Source organism: Euleptes europaea, chromosome 5 (assembly GCF_029931775.1).
Source record: "Euleptes europaea isolate rEulEur1 chromosome 5, rEulEur1.hap1, whole genome shotgun sequence".
NCBI lineage: Eukaryota > Metazoa > Chordata > Lepidosauria > Squamata > Sphaerodactylidae > Euleptes > Euleptes europaea.
In genome coordinates, this window is record NC_079316.1 from 65,392,474 (window position 1) to 65,412,413 (window position 19,940).

At 42.1% G+C, this 19,940-nt stretch overlaps 1 protein-coding gene across 2 annotated transcripts in view; it reads right to left on the bottom strand.

The window, feature by feature from the left end:
- The window catches only part of RAB11FIP2 (RAB11 family interacting protein 2), a 50,802-nt gene extending 32,852 nt beyond the window's left edge, over window positions 1–17,950 (bottom strand). The window contains exons 1-3 of one of the 2 annotated variants that reach the window (XM_056849793.1): window positions 17,589–17,950; window positions 3,153–3,595; window positions 688–1,156 (exon numbers count right to left, since the gene is read on the bottom strand). In XM_056849793.1, coding sequence (XP_056705771.1) covers window positions 688–1,156; window positions 3,153–3,595; window positions 17,589–17,950 — 1,274 coding nt within the window. The remainder of the gene's footprint in view (window positions 1–687; window positions 1,157–3,152; window positions 3,596–17,588) is intronic. The other variant, XM_056849794.1, reaches the window with a different exon arrangement.
- Between the last annotated feature and the right edge of the window lie 1,990 nt (window positions 17,951–19,940).

The following is a 19,940-nucleotide window of genomic DNA, read 5'->3' on the forward strand; positions in this document are numbered from 1 at the left end:
AGCTATGCTCTCCTTTTTCATGCCAGTAAGATCCAATAAATTTAGATAAGGACTCAATCAACACATTGCCTGTATTTTACTCTTTTTTTTTTGCAACGAGGTGAGAGAAACATATAAAGTTAGTTCTAGTTACAGGCTCCTTAGGGCGAATCTAATTTTGAATACCGCTGGAAAGTCATGAAAGGCAGCTTACAGTTATTTTTCAAGAAGATCCTGAGCCACGCCTTAGTACTAAAAACAAGTAACGGCCTAAGTTCTAGCAAAACCTGGTTCAAATTAAAGGAGGGGAGAGGAGAAAAGAGAGGTGGAAGCTTACACCACTGTCTAAAGTTCTGATAATTGGACACACAAAGTAGGATTTGCTTAGTGAAGAAACATTCCTTTGTTGCTTACAGAGTTCTTCCCACCAATCAGTTAAGGTCAGAATCGGCTTTTCATGTTACAAGTGCAAGGCTGTTTGTTAGTGGGGGAAGTAGAGGATAGAGCTTCCTACACAACAGCTGAGCTAGCTCCCTTACAGCATACCAGAAACCATCTGGGGCAAAAGAATACTTTAAAAATACGAAGAACTATTTCAAAAGTCTATAGCCCTAATTCAAGCACAGCATATTTACGCCTGAACACTTAACAGTGTCACATTATAAAAATAGTGACTATACGACATAATATCTAAATAGAAAACCTTACCTAGAAGATGACAGCACATTTGTCGGCTTGAAGCTGCTCGTAAAGGGATTAGTCGGATCAAAATCAAAGCTGCCTTGATGATTTTCACCAAATGCACTGGGCGATTTCAAGTCAGTGGAGGCATCTGATCCTCCATTGCTAAGTCTTTCAGACCGCTTACTGTCTTTTTTCCCGGTGACTCTTTCAAAAAGACTCACCTTCTCCTTTTTCTCTTTCTTAATGTCCTTTTTTATTCCGTGAGTTTTTGAAAACAGGCCTGCGTTTTGGTCCCACGAGACAGGGTTCTCTTCAAAGGGGTTCTTCTGTCTCGGCAGCGTTGCAAACTTCTGAGGCAAGGAGGCGCTCACATTTGTAAAAGGGTCATTCTGCACCCCAAAAGAAGACTCGCTGTCATCTGCTGCGCTGTCAAGCCGATTCACTTTAGTTGTGTCTTCACTTAATGTCCGTCTGTGTGGAGATTTTAGATTTCCTGCAAATGTTATTATTAGTATTTTTGTTATTAGTATTTTGTTATTAGCATACAACTAGTGACATGACATCAAGGCTGGTTATAAAAAAAACATTCATGATTTGCTTTTAGAAGCTACTGTGATCAATCATTGTTTGAACAGATAACCAGTGGGTTTAAAAAAAAAATTAGCAAATGCTATTGTCACATACATGTTAAAAAGAAAATCCAGTATTTGGAATATATGGAGTACAAATAACATTTGTTCAGTTAAAATGTGACATGATATTTGATCTTGGGGTGGGATTAAGGTCGATAATACCCTAATAAATAACCAGCTAAACTAGAAATCAGTGATTTGAACAGATCCCAGCCGACAGATAACCAGTTTATTTAAAGAGTTCTTAATATAGGCATGACCTGGTGAAAATTAGGCATATTCTAATCCCATTAATTTAAACGCAAGAATGAAGTATGTGCTCAGATCTCATTTCTTGAATCAATGGGATTTATAAGGCCACCTTTGGCTGAATCATGGTCCATGCTTCATATTAGAAAGTCCATGTGTGCGCCTAAAAATTTCTTGTAAGCTTTGTAAAATAATACTGTGTGTGTGTTAAGTGCTGTCAAGTCGCTTCCGACTCATGGCGACCCTATGCATCAATATTACAGGTTGAGTATCCCTAATCTGGACTGCTTGGGACCAGAAGTGGTCGGTATTTTGGATCTTTACGTATATTGGAATATTTTAGAATTTTTGCATATATATAATGAGATATCTTGGGGATGAGACCCAAATTCATTTATGTTTTATATACACTTTATACACATATCCTGAATGTAATTTTGAACATTTTAAATACGTTTGTGTACATTGAACCATCAGAAAGCAAAGGTGTAACTATCTCACCAGAATACCTGTATCAGCAGTTAAAAAAGAGCAACAACAAGCTAACAACAGCAAGGTTTCAGTCTCCATCTATGATGCGGTGTATACTATATTTTATTTTTTGAGGTGAGAGAAAACACTGAAAGCAGGCAGCACTGATCTGCCTGGATGCCGGCTTGAAGGGTCCGGTTTTCGGATCAGTCCAGATATGGGATGTCTGGATAAGGGATACTCTACCTGTATAGAGCTTCTGAATCTCTGTCAAAGTAACTTTAGATAGAAGTACAAGTATGGGGAAATGCAATGGAGTGGGGAAAGAACAACAGCATTTTCCCTCAGAGGACTTGTTGGGAGGGGGGGTTCCAATTGAAAAAAACAGAAACAGTGAAAAATTAAAAATAGCACTTACAGAAATATATAACTGATTTTGGATATAATAAATGGTAAAAAATGTCTAGACATTAGCAATCTGGCATCTACTTCAAATTTACTTTGCTCTGAAACTACAGGACAATGAATAATAGTGAACAATCAAGTGAGTGTCCAGGTTGGAAGGGTACAGTGATCAGAATACCATCATAATCCACTGTACACTGGAATTGCCAACTAATCTACATCACCATCAGCAAAACTGAGCAAGTCAGTGGGACTTCCCTGGGGTCAGCCACCGTTAATTTATAAAGCACAGTTCCAAGGCGCACATCTCTGTCATGGAGAAAAACTGAACAGAGCCGTGACGTGGTATGAGTGGGACCTTAAAAGCCTTTCAGCTGCCACAGCTCTCTATATGTAATGGTTAGCTACTTGAAGCATGACCAAAGCTGATCTGCACTACTATCTGCCACTTTTGCATGCACAGGATATCACTGTAGAACTCAGCATACGCTGCGCAGGAAGCAGTGAGGAGCCTGCAAAAACTAAAATAAACCTTTTCAGCACAGAGTTAAAACATTGCTTTGTATTCAAAGCTTTGTATATTTAGCAATTTTATTATTATTATTGGTTTTTAAACATTTAACTAGTTTTCTGCTCAGGAGTCCTGAGAGTTGGCACAGAAGTACATAAATTAATAGCAGATACTGGTGTCCAACAATTGCTACTGCTTAAAAACCAAATTTTTTAACTTACCACTTTCATCCACGGAACCAACAGACTCTAGCTGACGTCTGAAAAGGTACGGATTGCCAACTGCGCCAGATTTAATTTTTTCTGAAGACACTTGAGGTCCAGTTAAATCAGACATTGAATGGGCTGATGACAGTCGCTGAGGTCCCAAAAGGAAAGGCTTTTTTGGTTTTGATTTTAACTGTATATCGCTAAGGGAAGTTACAGCATTTGTTTCTGGAGTGTGAGTGCTTGGAATGATTGCAGAAGACGTATCCAAAAGTGTCCCATCAGTCTTGCGTCCCTTCATTTTGTCCTTTAGTTTAGCAAAAGGAGATTTAGTTTTGTCCTTCATTGACAGGTCAAACATACTTGCTGTCATGTGGTTCCTCATAAACTGTATATTGACCTTTATGTCTCCTCTGTCTTTAGTTCTTTTTCCTTGCTTAGATTCTAGGCTAAACCACCTTAAAAGAGAAGATGACACACAGTAAACTATATTGCACTGAACCAAATATTATTATTATTTTTTAAACTACATCTTAAAAATCCCCTTTAACAATAACAAGAACATATAATTCATGAAATTAAAGCCATCTCTACATCTCAATGGTTTTGGATAAAGTTTCAAATATACATTTTTACAATATAGGATCTTGACAGGAAATGTTCAAAATTAAAAGTTGATTTCCATTATCCGAGAGAACATTGGTAAAAATGTAGCACACTTATTCGAGCATTTTCTGAATGTTCCAAGCACTTCAAATGCATATTTATTTATAAAGCACCCAAACCACTAAGTGCTATACATTTTAGTAATCACAGCCACCACTGTCTAAGATCAACTAGCATTATTATTTCTACATTACAAATGGGGCTGAGACTAAGTGTGGCTTAGCAGCTAGTGAGTTCATGGAACACATGACATTTAACATAGGAAGAGCTTTGCTAAACTAAACCAAAGGTCCAGCTAATGCAACATCATTTTTCTGATGCCTCAGGGAAGTCCCCAAGCAGGACATGAACGCAACTCCCTTCTTCTGCTGCTCCCCCATCCCACACACACACACACACACACACACACACACTGGTGTTCAGAATAACAGGTTGACTATCCCTTATCTGGACTGCTTGGGACCAGAAGTGGTCCGTATTTCAGATCTTTCCGTATTTTGTACTATTTTGGAATTTTTGCATATACATAATGAGATATCTTGGGGATGGGACCCAAGTCTCAATACAAAATTCATTTATGTTTTATACGCATAGCCTAAATGTAATTTTAAACAATACTTTAAATAATTTTGCATACAATGAATCATCAGTGGTGCTGCTGAGGGCCTGTGAGTAGTCAAGTCAAGAGTTTATTTGTATAGCCATAGGTTACAATGCCTGCATGCCGGCTCAAAACTTCCAGTTTTCGGATCAGTCCAGATATCAGATGTCCAGATAAGGGATAATTTGTGCAATGTCTCAGGATTTGTGCAATGTCTCAGAATACGGAGGTTCCATTTAGCCATTATGGGTAAAGAGACACCGACAGACCTATCCTCCATCTAAGCTAGCTTTGTGTATGGGAATTCCACGGATTAATGATATATTGTATGGGAAGAACTTTTGTCTTTCCTGAATCTACAGTCCCATCAATTTCACCGAGTGATGCCAAGACCCAGAACATGGGAGCTTTCCACCACATTTTAAAAGCTGCTCAGAAACCTTTTTAATATTAAGTCTCAACAGTCTGACTCAGGTGGAACCTGTTTCTTTTGGACAGGTTCAGCTTTGTCCCAACATTGTCCCCATTGCTAAATCTTTCCTCCTGACATCACTGTCTCAACCACATACTGAGATCACTCAGCTCTGCCTGTTCAGCTGCTCTGTGCATGGGAGAGGCATTTCTGAAAATGCTACCTTGAAAGTTCTGGACTTCAATAACTTACCTAGCAACCTTTCCCCCCTCCCCAAAAAAGTGAATAGCTACATTTTTCAGTGTTGTTGGGGGCTCAGTTGTTAAAGGAAATATTTGGGCTTTCTGTATGTCTGAGGGACCCCAGGGCTTTATGTTCATTTGACCTCCTTTCTGCACCCTGTCATTTCCTCCCCTCAACTGAGGGGGGGGGGGGACATATATGTGCATGAACCTTTCAAACATTATCTATATGTGCAAATTCTGTTGAATTCAACACACTATTTTCAGCACATGGGATTGCTTCCCCACTGGTTTTGGGACCACTAAAATTATGGGATGCTGAAAAAGGTGGCAGTGCTATCTATAAAGAACCTGAGCTGATATCGTGAGCATTCCTTGCTGCTCTGGGCTGCGGTGATATCACCATCACCTGTTCCTCAAGCCATGTTTCTGTTCTGCCTGAAGGTACAGAGAACAGTAGGAAGAAACCAGTTAATTGGTTATATATTGATTAAATTGATATGTCAAACAAGACAGTAAGAACAGAACCCCTCCAGCGTAGAGAAAGTCCAGTTAACAAAGTACTGAAATTACTCCTGGTCCTGCCCATCCACCCTCTTATAAAGGGTCTTGAAATACTCATGGACTTCACAAAATTATGATGCATATAGGAAACTCAAAAGATTAGACCATTAAATAACTGAAAAACTCCTTTAACAGTTGCGCAATTGATCAAACAATGTGATAAATTCCTAATTACTGAAGTAAGTTCGCTGCCATGCATATATGAATAGAACCAAAAATATGCAGTAATTTGAACAGAACACCAGCCTTCTTCTCTATTAGGTTTTAAATCCTTGGTATCAGAAAAGCCATAAATGTACTAGGCAGAGTTTATTAATCTTTTAATATAAGGTAAGAGGTAGAAATTATGTTAAAATGCTTACTTCTTTTAAAACAAAAAAGCTTCATCTAGAAATAAGACCTCTTGAATGTGTGGAAACATGCAAATCAAAGGTCTTTGGTACTTATTTAAAACTAAAGAAAAGCAAGCCCCTTTTCTCAAAACAACACATAGGGTTCAGCTTGTATAGTTTCTCCATTGCTGCTATGGTTGCTGCAACAGCAAAGCAGCAACCGAGCTTCCACATGGGAAATTTCCCTGCTCAAGTCCCCCACAGTGGCCATCTCCCACACCACCTGGGTGGGGAGCTTTTTTGTAATCCACATAGAGTCTCCAGCCATTTTCCTTGCAGAGATATGCCTTTCCCCTTATATCCTCACAACAGAAGTGGTTAGAGTATGTGTTTTTTTAAACTACAGCTGGAAATTCAGAGAAACTGATAAAATGTAACAACATTATGTCAATTGCCAATCATTTTAAAAAGCCATTGGGGGGGGGGTGCTGCTGCAGGGAACTAGGGTAAGGAAAATTATGTTGATGCAGGTGGGGCTAGGAAGATCTGGACTTTCCTGTTCACATAGGTGCCCCCCAGCTTTTCTACCACCTCTCCCAAAACATCATAGCAAAGCAGGCTTGGGAAAGATCCTAGGAAAAATGGGGGGACACCAGAGGTACATGGTAGCACCATGATGCTGTGGCAAAGCAGGGAAGGAACTACTTCCCAATAGCACCCAAGCTGAGATAAACAACCCCACTATTTCCATACATTAATCCTAGACAATCACTCCACATTTTATCACTGAATGCTAAGTACTGCATGTGCAGCTTATTTCTATGTACGTTTAAGTCCTATTTATGTTGATAGGACTCCCAAGTATACACAAGATGTAGTCCTGGAGGGTTAGCAGATCCAGCACTTGAGAACAGAAATGCTCTGCTTAAAAAACTTGAAAAATTACTTTTTAAAGGTAACTGTTTTCTTAGTATAATGAATATAATTTAGAAGGAATGGCAACTGATGACATTGAGAAATTACCTTTGTAGTCATTTCTATTCAGGTTTGCCTAAAAGCCCTGTATCAGTAACAAGTAAATATATTTCCATATTTGTGTATGTTTTCAATTAAATATTTCTGAACTGATATCTGATGCTTATTATATAGAACGTATATAATAATCTATAATGAAATATCAGGTTTTAAATAAACATCTTGGTTTCTCTCTGTGGCCAATATACATTGCTACAATTTGTGTAATAATTTTCTACCAACTGGCCTTAATGCTTATTATTAAGTATTAGCAACTAACAAGTTTCACTACTAGCAAGGCCTATATCCGTGTTGGCGAACCTATGGCACGCGTGCCACTTCCGGCATGCATAGCCCTCTCTGCCGGCACGCGCGGGTGGGCTCCAAAAGGCCTCCCGGGTCGTCTGTGCCCCTCCCTCTCTCAGCTGAGCTCCCCCCCCACCGTGCGTGTGTGGGCGTGTCAGCTTCCTGCCTCGCACTCACGCGGCTGGCTTCTTCCTGTTCCCCCCTCTCGCCCCCAACAGCTGACAGGCGGCGGGGAGGCCTCCAGGCTCCGGCAGCAGCTCCTCCTCGCCGCCTTCCTCCTCCTCGTCCCCCTCAGGCGGCTCCCAAAAGTCCAGCTCCAGGCTGCCGCCACCATCGTCCTCCTCCTCAGGCGCCTCTCCCCCGGCCGTTTTCGCCCGCCGCCTCCTCCTTCTCAGGACGCTCGCAGAGGGCCAGGCGGCCCCTCAACAGTCGCGCGTCTGCCAGAGAAGGGCCTGCCATCTCCCGCTATCCTCCCCCTCTCCCCCGCTCGCGCTCATCCCTGACTCCTGCAGTAAGCTTGTGGGGTAGCCAGAGCCACCCTCAAGTCCTCTGGCTCGGGCGTGGCTGCAAGGCCTCTGCCTTCTCCCTCCCTGCCCCCTAAGGTCGCCCGCAGGATGGGCCCCAACATCTCCGCCGTCCCGCACCGTCGCCTTGCCGCCTCCCCAGAGCTGCTGGTAAGGGGGGGAGAACTTCGGGTGTGCGCCCTGGAGCAAGTCCTGGGTTGGGCTTGAGGCCCGACCCAGGACACTTTCTTTCTTCCTTCCATCCTTCCTCCCTTTCATCCTTTCTTCCCCAGTTCCTTCCTTCTCTTTCCTTTCCCAGTTCCTTCCTTCCCCTCTTTCTTTCTTTCTTTCTCTTTTTCTTCGTCCCTCCCCCTTCCTTCCTTCCCCAGTTCCTTCATTCTCTTTCCTTTCCCAGTTCCTTCCTTCCCTCCCCTCTTTCTTTCTTCCTTCCCCTCTTTTTTCTTCCTTCCTTCCTTCCTTTCTTTCTTTCCTTCTTCCTTCCTTCCCCTCTTCCTTCCTTCCTTCCCCTTTCTTCCTTCCTTCCCCTCTTTTCTTTCTTTCTTTCTTTCTTTCTTCCTTTCTTCCTTCCTTTCTTCCTTCCTTTCTCTTTCTTTCTTTCTTTCTTTCTTTCTTTCTCTCTCTCTCTCTCTCTCTCTCCATCCCTCTCCCCTTTCTTCCTTCCCCAGTTCCTTCATTCTCTTTCCTTTCCCAGTTCCTTCCTTTCTCCATCCCTCCCCCTTCCTCTACAAGGGCTGCCAACCTCCATGTGGTGGCTGGAGACCTGGCAACCCTAGCAATAATGTCTTGTGGCTGAGCAGAGGACAAGTCCTGGAGAGATGCATGCCAAATACAAACAACTTTTTATTGAAAGGTAAAAGCTTGCATCATTGAAAGCTCTGTTATTGTGTTTTTCTTTTAATGCAAAACATGTGAATGTATGAGTTGTTTTTTCTAAACTAAAACCTCAGTATTCAGGTTAAATTGCCGTATTGGCACTTGGCAATAAATAAGTGGGATTTGGTTTGCAGTTTGGGCACTCGGTCTCTAAAAGGTTCGCCATCACTGGCCTATATCCACAGAGCAAACACTGATAACCACTGATTTGAACAAAAAACTCCGATTAGTATAAAGGCTACGCTTTGCATACAACCTTTGGAGTCAGCGCAAAGAAAGCTAACAACAATTGGGAATGATTTCCTACCACCCTCATTGGCAAAGTGAAACAATACCACTAGGTTCAGGTTTGCAAAATAATTCCCTTAAAACCAGTGTTGATTTTCTAGAATATCTGTAGAAGCAGAGCTATGAGGGGTGGCCTTTTTAAGTAGAAAACCAACCGCAGGCAGTGTAATATACCTAATTGTAATGGCACCAACTTAAAACAAGAATTAGAAGTCCAATCAGTGCATAGGGACTTTTCCAAAGTGGCACAATATAGACATTTTTCTAATATAGGGAAGAACAAACCCAAGTAATGAAGCTTTTGAGTAACTGAATGTGAACAAGGTGTACTGGGACAACAAATGCTTTTTTTATTAGATGGGGTGTGCTTCATAAATAGGGGAATAATATTGGGAAAAGAATTTGGCCAGAAGATATATGTTTTGGCCTTGAACTATTACATGCCAAACTTATTTCCAGTTTTTATATTACAGTGTACTAGAACGATAGAAATAATCATTTGATTTTGTGTGTGTGTGGGGGGGGTTGTTTACAATACTTCTACAAAAACACACACACATTCAAGCATTTACAACAGCTGGCTTCAATCAAGAAAGCAGAAAGGGCAGAGGTGGTGATCATAGGTAACAAAAGAAAACTACAAAGAGGTATTAGATATAATCACACTGATAACACACTACTACTGATGTGTCACAATATGATATATATAGTTTACATCTCTAAATACCACTCAGACACAACAATCAAGAGATGTGCAAAATGTCCCACATACATAAATTCCAGGAGAAACAACTCCATGGTGACACAATTTGTTCGAATAAGAAAGAAGCCAAGGTTGTGTACACACTAAATCAAGGAAATCCACCTTTGTGACAATGACACCCAAATGCTGCAATCATGATTGCGCAAGTAAGCAATACAGAGCTACATTTCTGTATGCCCAGATACATTTTTAGGTTGTCAAATAGTTTGGAGCTGAGAGTCTGAGATTGAGGAGTCTGAGATTGAGGGAGACAGTGCAATCCTATGCAGGGTTACTCTAGTCTAAGCCATTGAAATGAATGAGCTTAGACTGGAATAAATCTCTTTAGGGTTGCACTAAAAATCTGGGCATAAATTGGGCAACACTGACAGTCAGTATTAATAATAGAAGTTGCAGATTCTACCCAAGTACCCAACCCCTCCACATTTCTCTTGCCAATATATTTTCAGACTTCATAAAAAGAATATCGGGGTTCTGGAGCTGTGTCTATATTATGCCTATATTTTTGCAACATCCACCAACATATTTTTCAAAATTGGGTAAATATAATAAAATCTGAATATTAAAATTTGGGATAGGGCTTCTGAAAAAAAGATTTCCAACAAGACCCCCCAAAAAGGTGAAGTTAATTTTTTAAAGTGAAACTGAATATGAAATAAATTCAACAAATCATTTACTAATTATTCTCTTAAATAGAAGTTAGTAGACAAGTGATAATTGGAATGCTGTATCTTGCATTACTCATAACATTACTATTTTAAACAAAATTCAAAGATAATTTTAAAAGATACTGAGTTGAGCAATGCAAGAAACACACGGCTAGGGTCAGTGTGGCTGAGGCGCCACCACGGCACCTCCAAAGCCATTGCCCAACCACCAAAAGACTTAAAAAAGCCTTTAAAACTTTTTTTTGCTGAAAATGGAGCATTTTCCTCATTGAAAACAGTGAGGGAAAAACCTGGCACAGCAACGCTGTTGTTGGAGGGGGCGTTCCCAGCCCGAAAGGGGTCAGGAAGCTGCCTACTGACAGCTCTGCCCCCCAGAATGCCCTGGGAACACCCCCTGGGACGACGGTGCGGGGATTTGCGCCAGCCAGGAAGCTGGCAGGAGGCTGAGCCGGCGTCCCAAGGCCGTACTGCCATGCCAGAACAGAGAGGCCAGCGTGAGCACCCCAATGACAGCATCCCTGCCTCTCTTGGCGGCGCAAGTGGCCCGGGCGCTGGTGCAAGTGGCCTGGACTCCAGCATGACCACTTGCATGCCTCCTTAGCTCTTTTGGCCCCAGAGCTCAGGAATGGGCTGCCCCTAAGACTACTGTTTCTATTATGTCTTCTTTCCTACAGCACTACGATACTGTCAGCGATCAATTTAGATATTGCATAGAAATCAGAGCATTTCCAAAATACAGGGGAAAGAAAATATATAGAAAGTGAGTTTTTAAAGGTGCTGTGGTTCTACACTTTGTGCTCTCTCTTTTGTAACACTGATCCAAACTAAATACCACATGATATGGAAACCTATGCTATTGACCCAAACAGCAAACTGTACTTTCCAATACGAAATGTCAATTTTGTCTGAGTTTCAGGCTCCTGAGCACCCTCCTCTCAATCACAGTGAAAAAAACTACAACTGGTGAACCAACCTGTACTATACCTACATGAATGTGCTCTTGAAGCTTCATCCCCCTCATTATTTCTAAACAGAGATTGGTTAGTGAGGAAGATACTACATTCAACCAATCACGATACAGTCTGGTTTACCTCTTAATTCTCTCTGCATTGAGAGGGAAGAAAATAAGTATGTGTCCAACACACCTTGCAGCAGTTCCAGATTTTTCTGAAGTAACTAGTGAACAGGCCCTGTGCCACCTTTATACGCCATGCTCAGCAACATCTAACCAAGTAAAATGGAACATGAGTCGCTATGGTACTTCTGGTGCAACAACCCAAGGTCTGTAAATAAAATCTTGATGACGGCCACCTGCACTGAATCTGAACTAGTGTTTAAAAAAAAAACACGAACTAATGATTTTTCACACTCATGAAAGGAAAAAATTCTGAATAATGGTTAATAAAAATATTTATATGCCAAGTTATATTAACCATTGTTTTAGCTGCTTAAATCTTGTGCCAGAATGAAGACAGTAAAATATGCAATACAAGAGGGGCCCCTTCATAATATCACAGCCTGAAGAAACTTTTACCACTCAGATTATTTTAAAGGCATATGCTGTTCAAAGGTGCAATCAAAAGCAACTTAAAGGTGCCACATACAAGAGGCTATTAGCCTATAGTCTAATATACTGCTAAAGCCACACCAGGCTTGCAACCATACTTCTCTCTGATAAACAGAAAACCCTGCGTGTTACTTGGTCAGAAATCTTCCTAGGAATTCTAGATCAGCTAGTAGCCTTAATTTTTCTTACAAGGGAAAAAAACGCACTAGGGAATTTCTGACAAGGCTTGGCATTGTGCAGAATATTAAATATCTTTTTTGTAATACTCTAGTGACTCTGAAGTCTGTCTCTTAGAGCACCATATGTACAGCTGTGTTGGAAGGAGGAAGCTATTAAATATATTAAAAACTGGAAATATTACCAATAAAGACACTTCATCAAATATTTGGATCTCATTTATCCCCCGCCCCCAAATAAGCACTGTTATGGTCACATCAATGTTACAGAGTCACTTTGGATATAATGCTCCAGATCTGCTAAACGCATTTGAAAGCAAAAAAATTCTCCATTTAATTAAAAAAATTATTAGCTGTTTTGAAAGAAATTGAAATTATGTCTGCCAGGCATCCAACTTTTTGTATTATGGGTCCGTGGGCTCAAAATACTGATGCACTCTTAATCTCCATATAAATAACTACAACTGGAATACATATACCAGGAATCTTGTTTGTTCATATGCCCTACATATACATCCAAATGCCAGTGGTATATAAAAGCAATATGCTGTATACTAATCTATTAGGCTGAGGGGGGGGGGGGCTGATAAAATATTCCTGCTTCTTGTTTCCCTGAACAATGGCATTCTTACATTTTTTACAATGTCTACATTACCATACAACTGTCTTGTTTTCCTATGTCACAGTTATAACATCACCATATATTAGTACTCTGTCACCTGTAGTCATTTACTAAGGTTCAACCTTTTGCTACGAAGAAACATGCAGGCTAGAACTAAACCCATACATAGCCTCTTCCACACTGGAAGAGTGAGATATGCAACTTTCTAGGCAGCAACTTAAAAAACATTTTCGTCTTACTGCTGCTGTAGGTCTAGTTCAGATATCATGTTAACAAACTGAAGCTCTATGTTCATAGGTCTCTGATTCTGCCTTGAACAGGTTTCTGGACAGGTAGCATACAAATTCCCTAAATAAATAAATCAGGATTGCCCTGTCCTGCTCTCAACTCTGCATGCTTTCCACAGATTGGATTTTCATGTTTGCATAGGGAGCCTACAAATACAGTCTAACATGAAGACTGTGCCATATAGTTTTGACTATGCAGTTCGGGCCCCCTTTTGGTCACACACCTTAACATGGTGAGGGGGTCTGTATATGTCAGCAAAGCTGTGAGCAACGCCGTAAGGGGTCGAGACTCTGCCAAGTGGATAAATTCGTAGCAGAGTCACTCAAAGCAGAGTGGTCACAGCTGAGACACCAGACTAACGTGCATCTACCCGCTTCAGGGATCGATAGCCATAACAGCAGAAGAGGAAGGACACTCCCAAGGGTGACGGAGGCGAAGGAATCCTTGAAGGCTACTGGACAGCAGCAGCAGTGGAAAATGACACTGGCAGAGGATCTTTCGTAGACAGCGGCAGTGCCCCTACATCTAACCCTGGTTAGCACTGTGCAGAAGGCAGATATGGTAAAGCAGTTTTGACTATCTCTTACCTCGAAAACACTATGATGAGACAATTCAAAATGAAAAAGGTATAGTGCTGGAAGATGGAACCCCCAGGTTGGATGGCACTCAATCAGCTACTGCGGAGGGCTGAGGACAGCTACAAGTAGGCATTGGGTCTTTCTTACAAACAGATGTACGCAGGTACATGGAGGATGCGTTCACTGCAACTTCTGAACAGGGCTACAATCCTGCCTTATTAGCAGCCATGCTGTAATGGTTCCTACTACCCATTCTCAAAATTCCCAAAGTGCCTACAGGCTTAACTACATTAGGGTTCCTGTCTTATATATATATATAAGTCTTATGACAACATTAGGGTTCCTGTCTTATATATACATAAGTCTTATGACAGCAGCCGCCATTACTTTGGCAGAGGAAACTGAGAAGCCAAGTGGTAGTGATAATCTAGGAACGTTTTACTGATTCAACTTGTTAGAGGCCAGGAGCCATTCACTAATACAGCCATTGACAGCAGGGTGTAAACTGTGATACTCACATTCCCCTTGACTTCTCACCTCCTCCTGCCATATAATTATGAAGAGTGACATGTGCTGCAAGGAGTTAAATGGAATTTCTTGGGATAGGGATTTACTTCAGGCTTGTAACAGAAAATCATGGTTGTTCAATATAAATTGTTGCCCTTGGATGGTGTGAAAAGATCTACATACATTACGTTGCAGTTTCCACACCTTTTATTTCAGCTGCAGTAATTTTCATTGTTAGAGAAGAACAAGGCTACCATGAATAGACTGACACAAGGGAGGTATCCACCCTGAGCCGGCTTGCTGGGGAGGGCGGACTACAAATATGAAAAAAAAAAAAAAAGTATCCTGAATGAGCTTCTCTGACATTTTATGCTCACAAACACTTTAAGTTCTCATTTCCATCAAACTCGCTACCAAACTGTCATGAGAACTACATTGGCACAATAGAAATTATGGTTCCTGTGGGTACTGGTGAAGTACTTAGTATGACAATGGGACCGCAATGAAATTTGGAGAGGCAAAATGAAATCCCAAACATCTAAACCCCTTGATTAGTGCCATGGAAGAGGATGGCCTGGTTTATAATGCCAGGGCTAAGTCCTGGAACATGTGCACTGATTTAAGAACAGGCCCTTGGCCTGAGCACATACAGATCACATTCTTTTGCCTTTGACTCACTACAGCCTGTCCCCAAAAACAGCATTCAAGAGCACCGATAATTCTCAGGATAGATGACACCTTCATTTTAGGTGGGGAAAATCACAGCCTCAGCTCAAGCCTCAACTCAAGTATGTCTGGCACCTGGTCTGGGTTCTAAAATGAAATGCCCCAAAGTTAAGACGAAACCCCCAAGACTGAGCTAACAAGTAGAAGGAGCTCCAATATACTCACAAACATAACAATCCACAAGTATCTCTACTGCTCAACTCACATCTCCTAGGACCCCAAACCAAGGGTGATTCCCTCTCAAAAAAAGAGAGCAACCACGACCCCAAATGTCATTCAAGCTACACATATTTCATGCCCCTTTCATCCAAATCCTACATTCTCACCCCCTTTTCATCTACCCATTCCTTCCCTAGGATGCCTAGGGAAGTGAAAGAGAGGGACAGAGGAAGAGAGTTCCTCTGTGCCCCCCCCTTCTACCTCACCATTTAATCATTAAAGCTCTGCTTTATCAAGTCCAAATTCTGTAATGACATAAGATCTATCAAGAAAGGAAAGAGACTGAGAGCCCAACAACAACAGCATATGAAGAACTGAGTCCCCATGTTCTACCCATGTAAACACTGCAGCCTTCTCACCTTAAAGCATGACAGGTGACATAAGAAACAGCAAAAATCCAGCTAATCAGCTGGCATCTCAATGGAAGAAGATAAGCAGACCAGTGATATCATAATCATATCAGCCAATAGGAGGAGCTTTCAGCCAAACTTTAGTTTCTTTTTCATGAAAATTCTAACAGAACAATTATTCTTGTTCCTCTAGCTAATTATGGGATGGACCTTGTAATCTTCAGAAAAATCCCCATTGCTTCAATGTCCAATGGGGCAGTAGAAAGTAGCAGAGGAACAGGAAATACATGAAAAAGCAGAAGGGTCTGTTGTAGCAAAATAAAACAAAATAAGTGTTGTTAGTCTAAGGCGCCCCTGGACTTTATTTTCATACATGAAAAAGGCTTTTCAAACACAGTGGTTTACTCATCAGTGCTTTTCAACATATTTATAAAATGGATCTGGAAATGTTGCAACTTCACAATACAATAATAGCAGCACTTCCCCCTAATGAATTGGTTTGGTTTTTGCAACAATTCCCATTCATTTTATTATGCACATCATTTTACATTACCCTCCATTTATGAATATTTCATTTCATTCCATTATTCTTCCATTAACTATTTTGTGTAAATTCCGTGAAGAAACTTCTTAATAATTGAGCAAAGCGCAGAAACACTACAGCCATCTGCATAAACAATACTTGTATAAAATGGAATACCTGGTAGAAATGGTTTCTATTTAAGAGAAATCTAAGATTTACCAGAACTGAATTTGAAAAATAAATTAATTGCAGTTTATGGCAGAGTTCCTGAAAATCGGTGCTTGTCTCCAAAGCAATCAGTTCACATTTTCAAGGACCAGAATCCACCCTTGAAAGAACAGTATTGCAAAGTAGAGTCTTTCTCTGGACACAGTTAATTGCATTCTAATTAATAAATATAAACAATTTCATTACTGTTCAGGCATGAATAATGATGATGATGATAGACATATGGAAGAATTACAGGGGCTGACATACACTCTAACATTAAGCAGATAAATTCATACTGAAAATGGTATTACCTCTGTCTGCTTCTTTGCAATTTTGGGCCCATGGGTGCCAAGATTTCAAAAAGTATAATAAGATCTCAAAAAGTGTAAATTATATGGGATGGATAAATAGTAATTACACACCTACAATGTATGAAATATTATACATTATTTCATTAGATCAATAGATTTCTTGAGCTATCACAGACAGGAACACAGCTTTCCAAACATTTTATAGCATTAAAGTGCTATAAGGTAACAGACTAACAGGTAAATTTGATACAGATAACAGAAGGTATAATGAGCCTACATACCAGAGAAGAAGGCCAATACAGACTCCTGTTTAAAAAGATAGTTTCGCTAAAACTACTGCTATATTAACTTTGTAATACTGGTCAAGGACCGCAATAAATTATATTACATATAAACTACATATAAATTTTTTTACACATTTTAGAAATGTTTTACTAAACTGAAACTCCAAAAGAAGTTCCTTTGTTCAACATTTAGTCATTCATATTATTTCCTGCCATGTAATCAGAAATGCCATTACTATAAGACTGCTTTGCATTCTCCTAGCATCTTCTGGTGATAACCTAGAACCCCATATACTCCACAATCATCTACAATCTGGGAAGGAGTAACTATTATACAGTACTACACATCACCAATGAACTGTGCATGTGCAAAGTCACAGAATCCTAGAATGTACACCACTTCATGTTCATTGTGGACTTGGAGACCGCCATGACTAATATTAGTATTTGATACCACTTTCAGTGTTCAAAGCACTTTACTTGCAGCCTTGTATGGTAGGCTATTGTCCCCATTTGTATGAGGGGGCTTGCCCTAAGGCCATCTAGTGAATGTGACAGAGATGAGATTTGAACCGGCAACATCCCAGATCCCAGCTCATTCTCTCAGCCACTACTTGACACCAGCTATCCTGTGACAGCCTAGCAAATCATATACTCCACAATCCCCTGGCGAGCTCTCATTTCCATTTTGGAATAACAACATTACTTATTTTGCTCTCCGGGAAAGTCAGTACTTCAGAATATTCAGAAAGCTTGTGGCGCATTAGAGTAAGCCTGTAAGGTTTTTTAAAAAAAGTTTCACTTTAGATTTCCAGTATAAGAAAAACAAACACTTACTCTGTTTTTCTTCTTAGCTTGTCTTCAAAGATATCATTCAGATTTATTGCCACTTGTCCCAAAAATTTATCAAGACCCACAAGAGACCTGTGCATGACTATCAAGCAGAGAATGTATTTCTCTGAATTTCCTTCCATCAGCAAGCCAGGTAATTCAAAGGAGGCCTCTTCTTTCCACACAGGGTCCAGGGTCTTCTCTGCCACCGAGGTGGAGTACTTCTCCTTTCCCAGTTGTATGATTGTGTAGGTATCATTTGTGCCCCCTTTGCCCTTGGGCTTTAAGCCTCTGGCCTGCAGGACCGTGACCTGCACGTGGGTGGGGAACCACTTCTGGGTTTGTTCTGCCAGCATCGTCTCCGACATGGGGGTGCAAGCAGCAGTGGCAAACTAAAGCCTGTGCAAACCGCACTACTCCAGAGGCGCACTTCAAAGCCTTACAGATCCTTGATGCCTGGAGGCGCAACCTGGCAACTATTCCTCAACCAAGGGTCTGACAAGCGGCCCAGATTTCTTAACCTAGCGGTCCAGATTTCTTAAACCTAGGTTAGGCCGCCGTCCACACAGAGACCTTTTCACCGAGTCTTCTTTCCTAACCCAGCCCTGTCAGTCCTCTCCACCCTCAGCATAACTTCCATTCCCACACTTCAACCTTTTTTTGACGGGGGGGGGGGGAGAAAGAGAGAGAGAGAGAGAATAAAGCCTTTAAGTCACAATGAAGTAATAATAAAGCCTTTCAGTCACAATGAAGTAATAATAAAGCCTTTCAGTAATAATAAAGCCTTTCAGTAACCCTCTGAAGGGACACTCCCTGACGGGCAAGCACCCGCTGAGCTCCCCCACATTGTCTGAGGCGACGACGCGCCGAGGGCCCCACATTTCATCCCAGCGGCCAGGGAGGGGCACGAAAGCAGCGGACGGGGGAAAATGGCTCCGTCCATCTCAAGCTGGGGGGAGAGAGGGGGGGCTGCGGAGGAACGACCCCCCGCCGCCCCACCGTCCGAGCGGGGCGCCCCCAGGCCTCCCTCCGCCCTCACGCTCCCCTGGTCGCCTCACGAAAGCAGCCGGGAGAGAAACAAAACGAGGGAAGGGGGCGAGCGCAGGGGCCTTCCGCGGGGCCTGCCGAGCCGGGGCGCGCCGCAGGTGCGTGTGTGCGTGTGTGGGGGGGTGTCTCAGCGCTGCCCCGCCGCTTCCCGGGGACGCGGCCGTCTCTGGAGCGGCCGGGCCTGAGCTTCCACTTCCGCATTCCCCATGTTGCCCGAGCCGGCCCCGCTGAGTGGGAGCGAGCGAGCGGCACCGCCTCTTTCCTTGGGCGGTCAGAGGGCGGAGGGCAGGGTTCCCTTCCCTTTCCCGGCCCAGGCCGCCGAGCTTCTCGCCCGGCCCAGGCCGCATCGCTGGCCTGGGCGAGAGAGGCTTCCCGGGGGGGGGGGGGGGCTGCGTGAAGGGAACGGGAGGCCGCGGCCGGTAAAAGTCGTTGAGGCCGTTGAGGGGTAACGGACCCGCCAGGTTTGAAAAAACAGCATGTGAGGTTTTGCCTTGGATTTGCCACTATGTAGACGCACGTTTTGGGGTAATTCACGGTGGGTCGCCGTGTTAGTCTGTCTGCAGTGGTAGAAAAGGGCCAGAGTCCAGGAGCACCTGAAAGACTAACAAAAATATTTCCTGGCAGGGTAGGAGCTTTCGTGAGCCACAGCTCACTTCTTCAGATGCAGCTAGAATGTGAATCCATCTGTCTTACAAAGGAATTTCAAAGGGAAATTGGAAAGAGAAACTGCTGAATTACAGTTGATATTCAAACTAAAGTCAATGCATTTACCTGGGCTGAATAAAGACCTTGCATTCATGGCTCATCGCCAGTGCTGATTTCTCCACACCCATCTCTCCCCTGGACATCACAGGCTCTTCTGCATGCCACACCTAATCCCATCACGCCTGCGATTCACATTGACATACTGTTCACATTTACCTACTAATGCTTGTCTGAATTCACTCTCCTCTACTTAAAGACAGATGGATTCACATTCTAGCTGTATCTGAAGAAGTGAGCTGTGGCTCACGAAAGCTCCTACCCTGCCAGGAAATATTTTTGTTAGTCTTTAAGTTGCTACTGGACTCTTGGCCTTTTCTATTTTTGTGTAAGGATGTGTCACTGGCCACCAAGACTAGATTAATTCATGCCATCGTCTTCCCTATTACTATGTATGGGTGTGAAAGCTGGACAGTGAAGAAAGCGGATAGGGAGAAAATAGATTCCTTTGAAATGTGGTGTTGGAGGAGAGTGTTACGGATACCGTGGACTGCCAAAAAAACAAATCAGTGGGTTCTAGATCAAATCAAGCCTGAACTGACCCTGGAA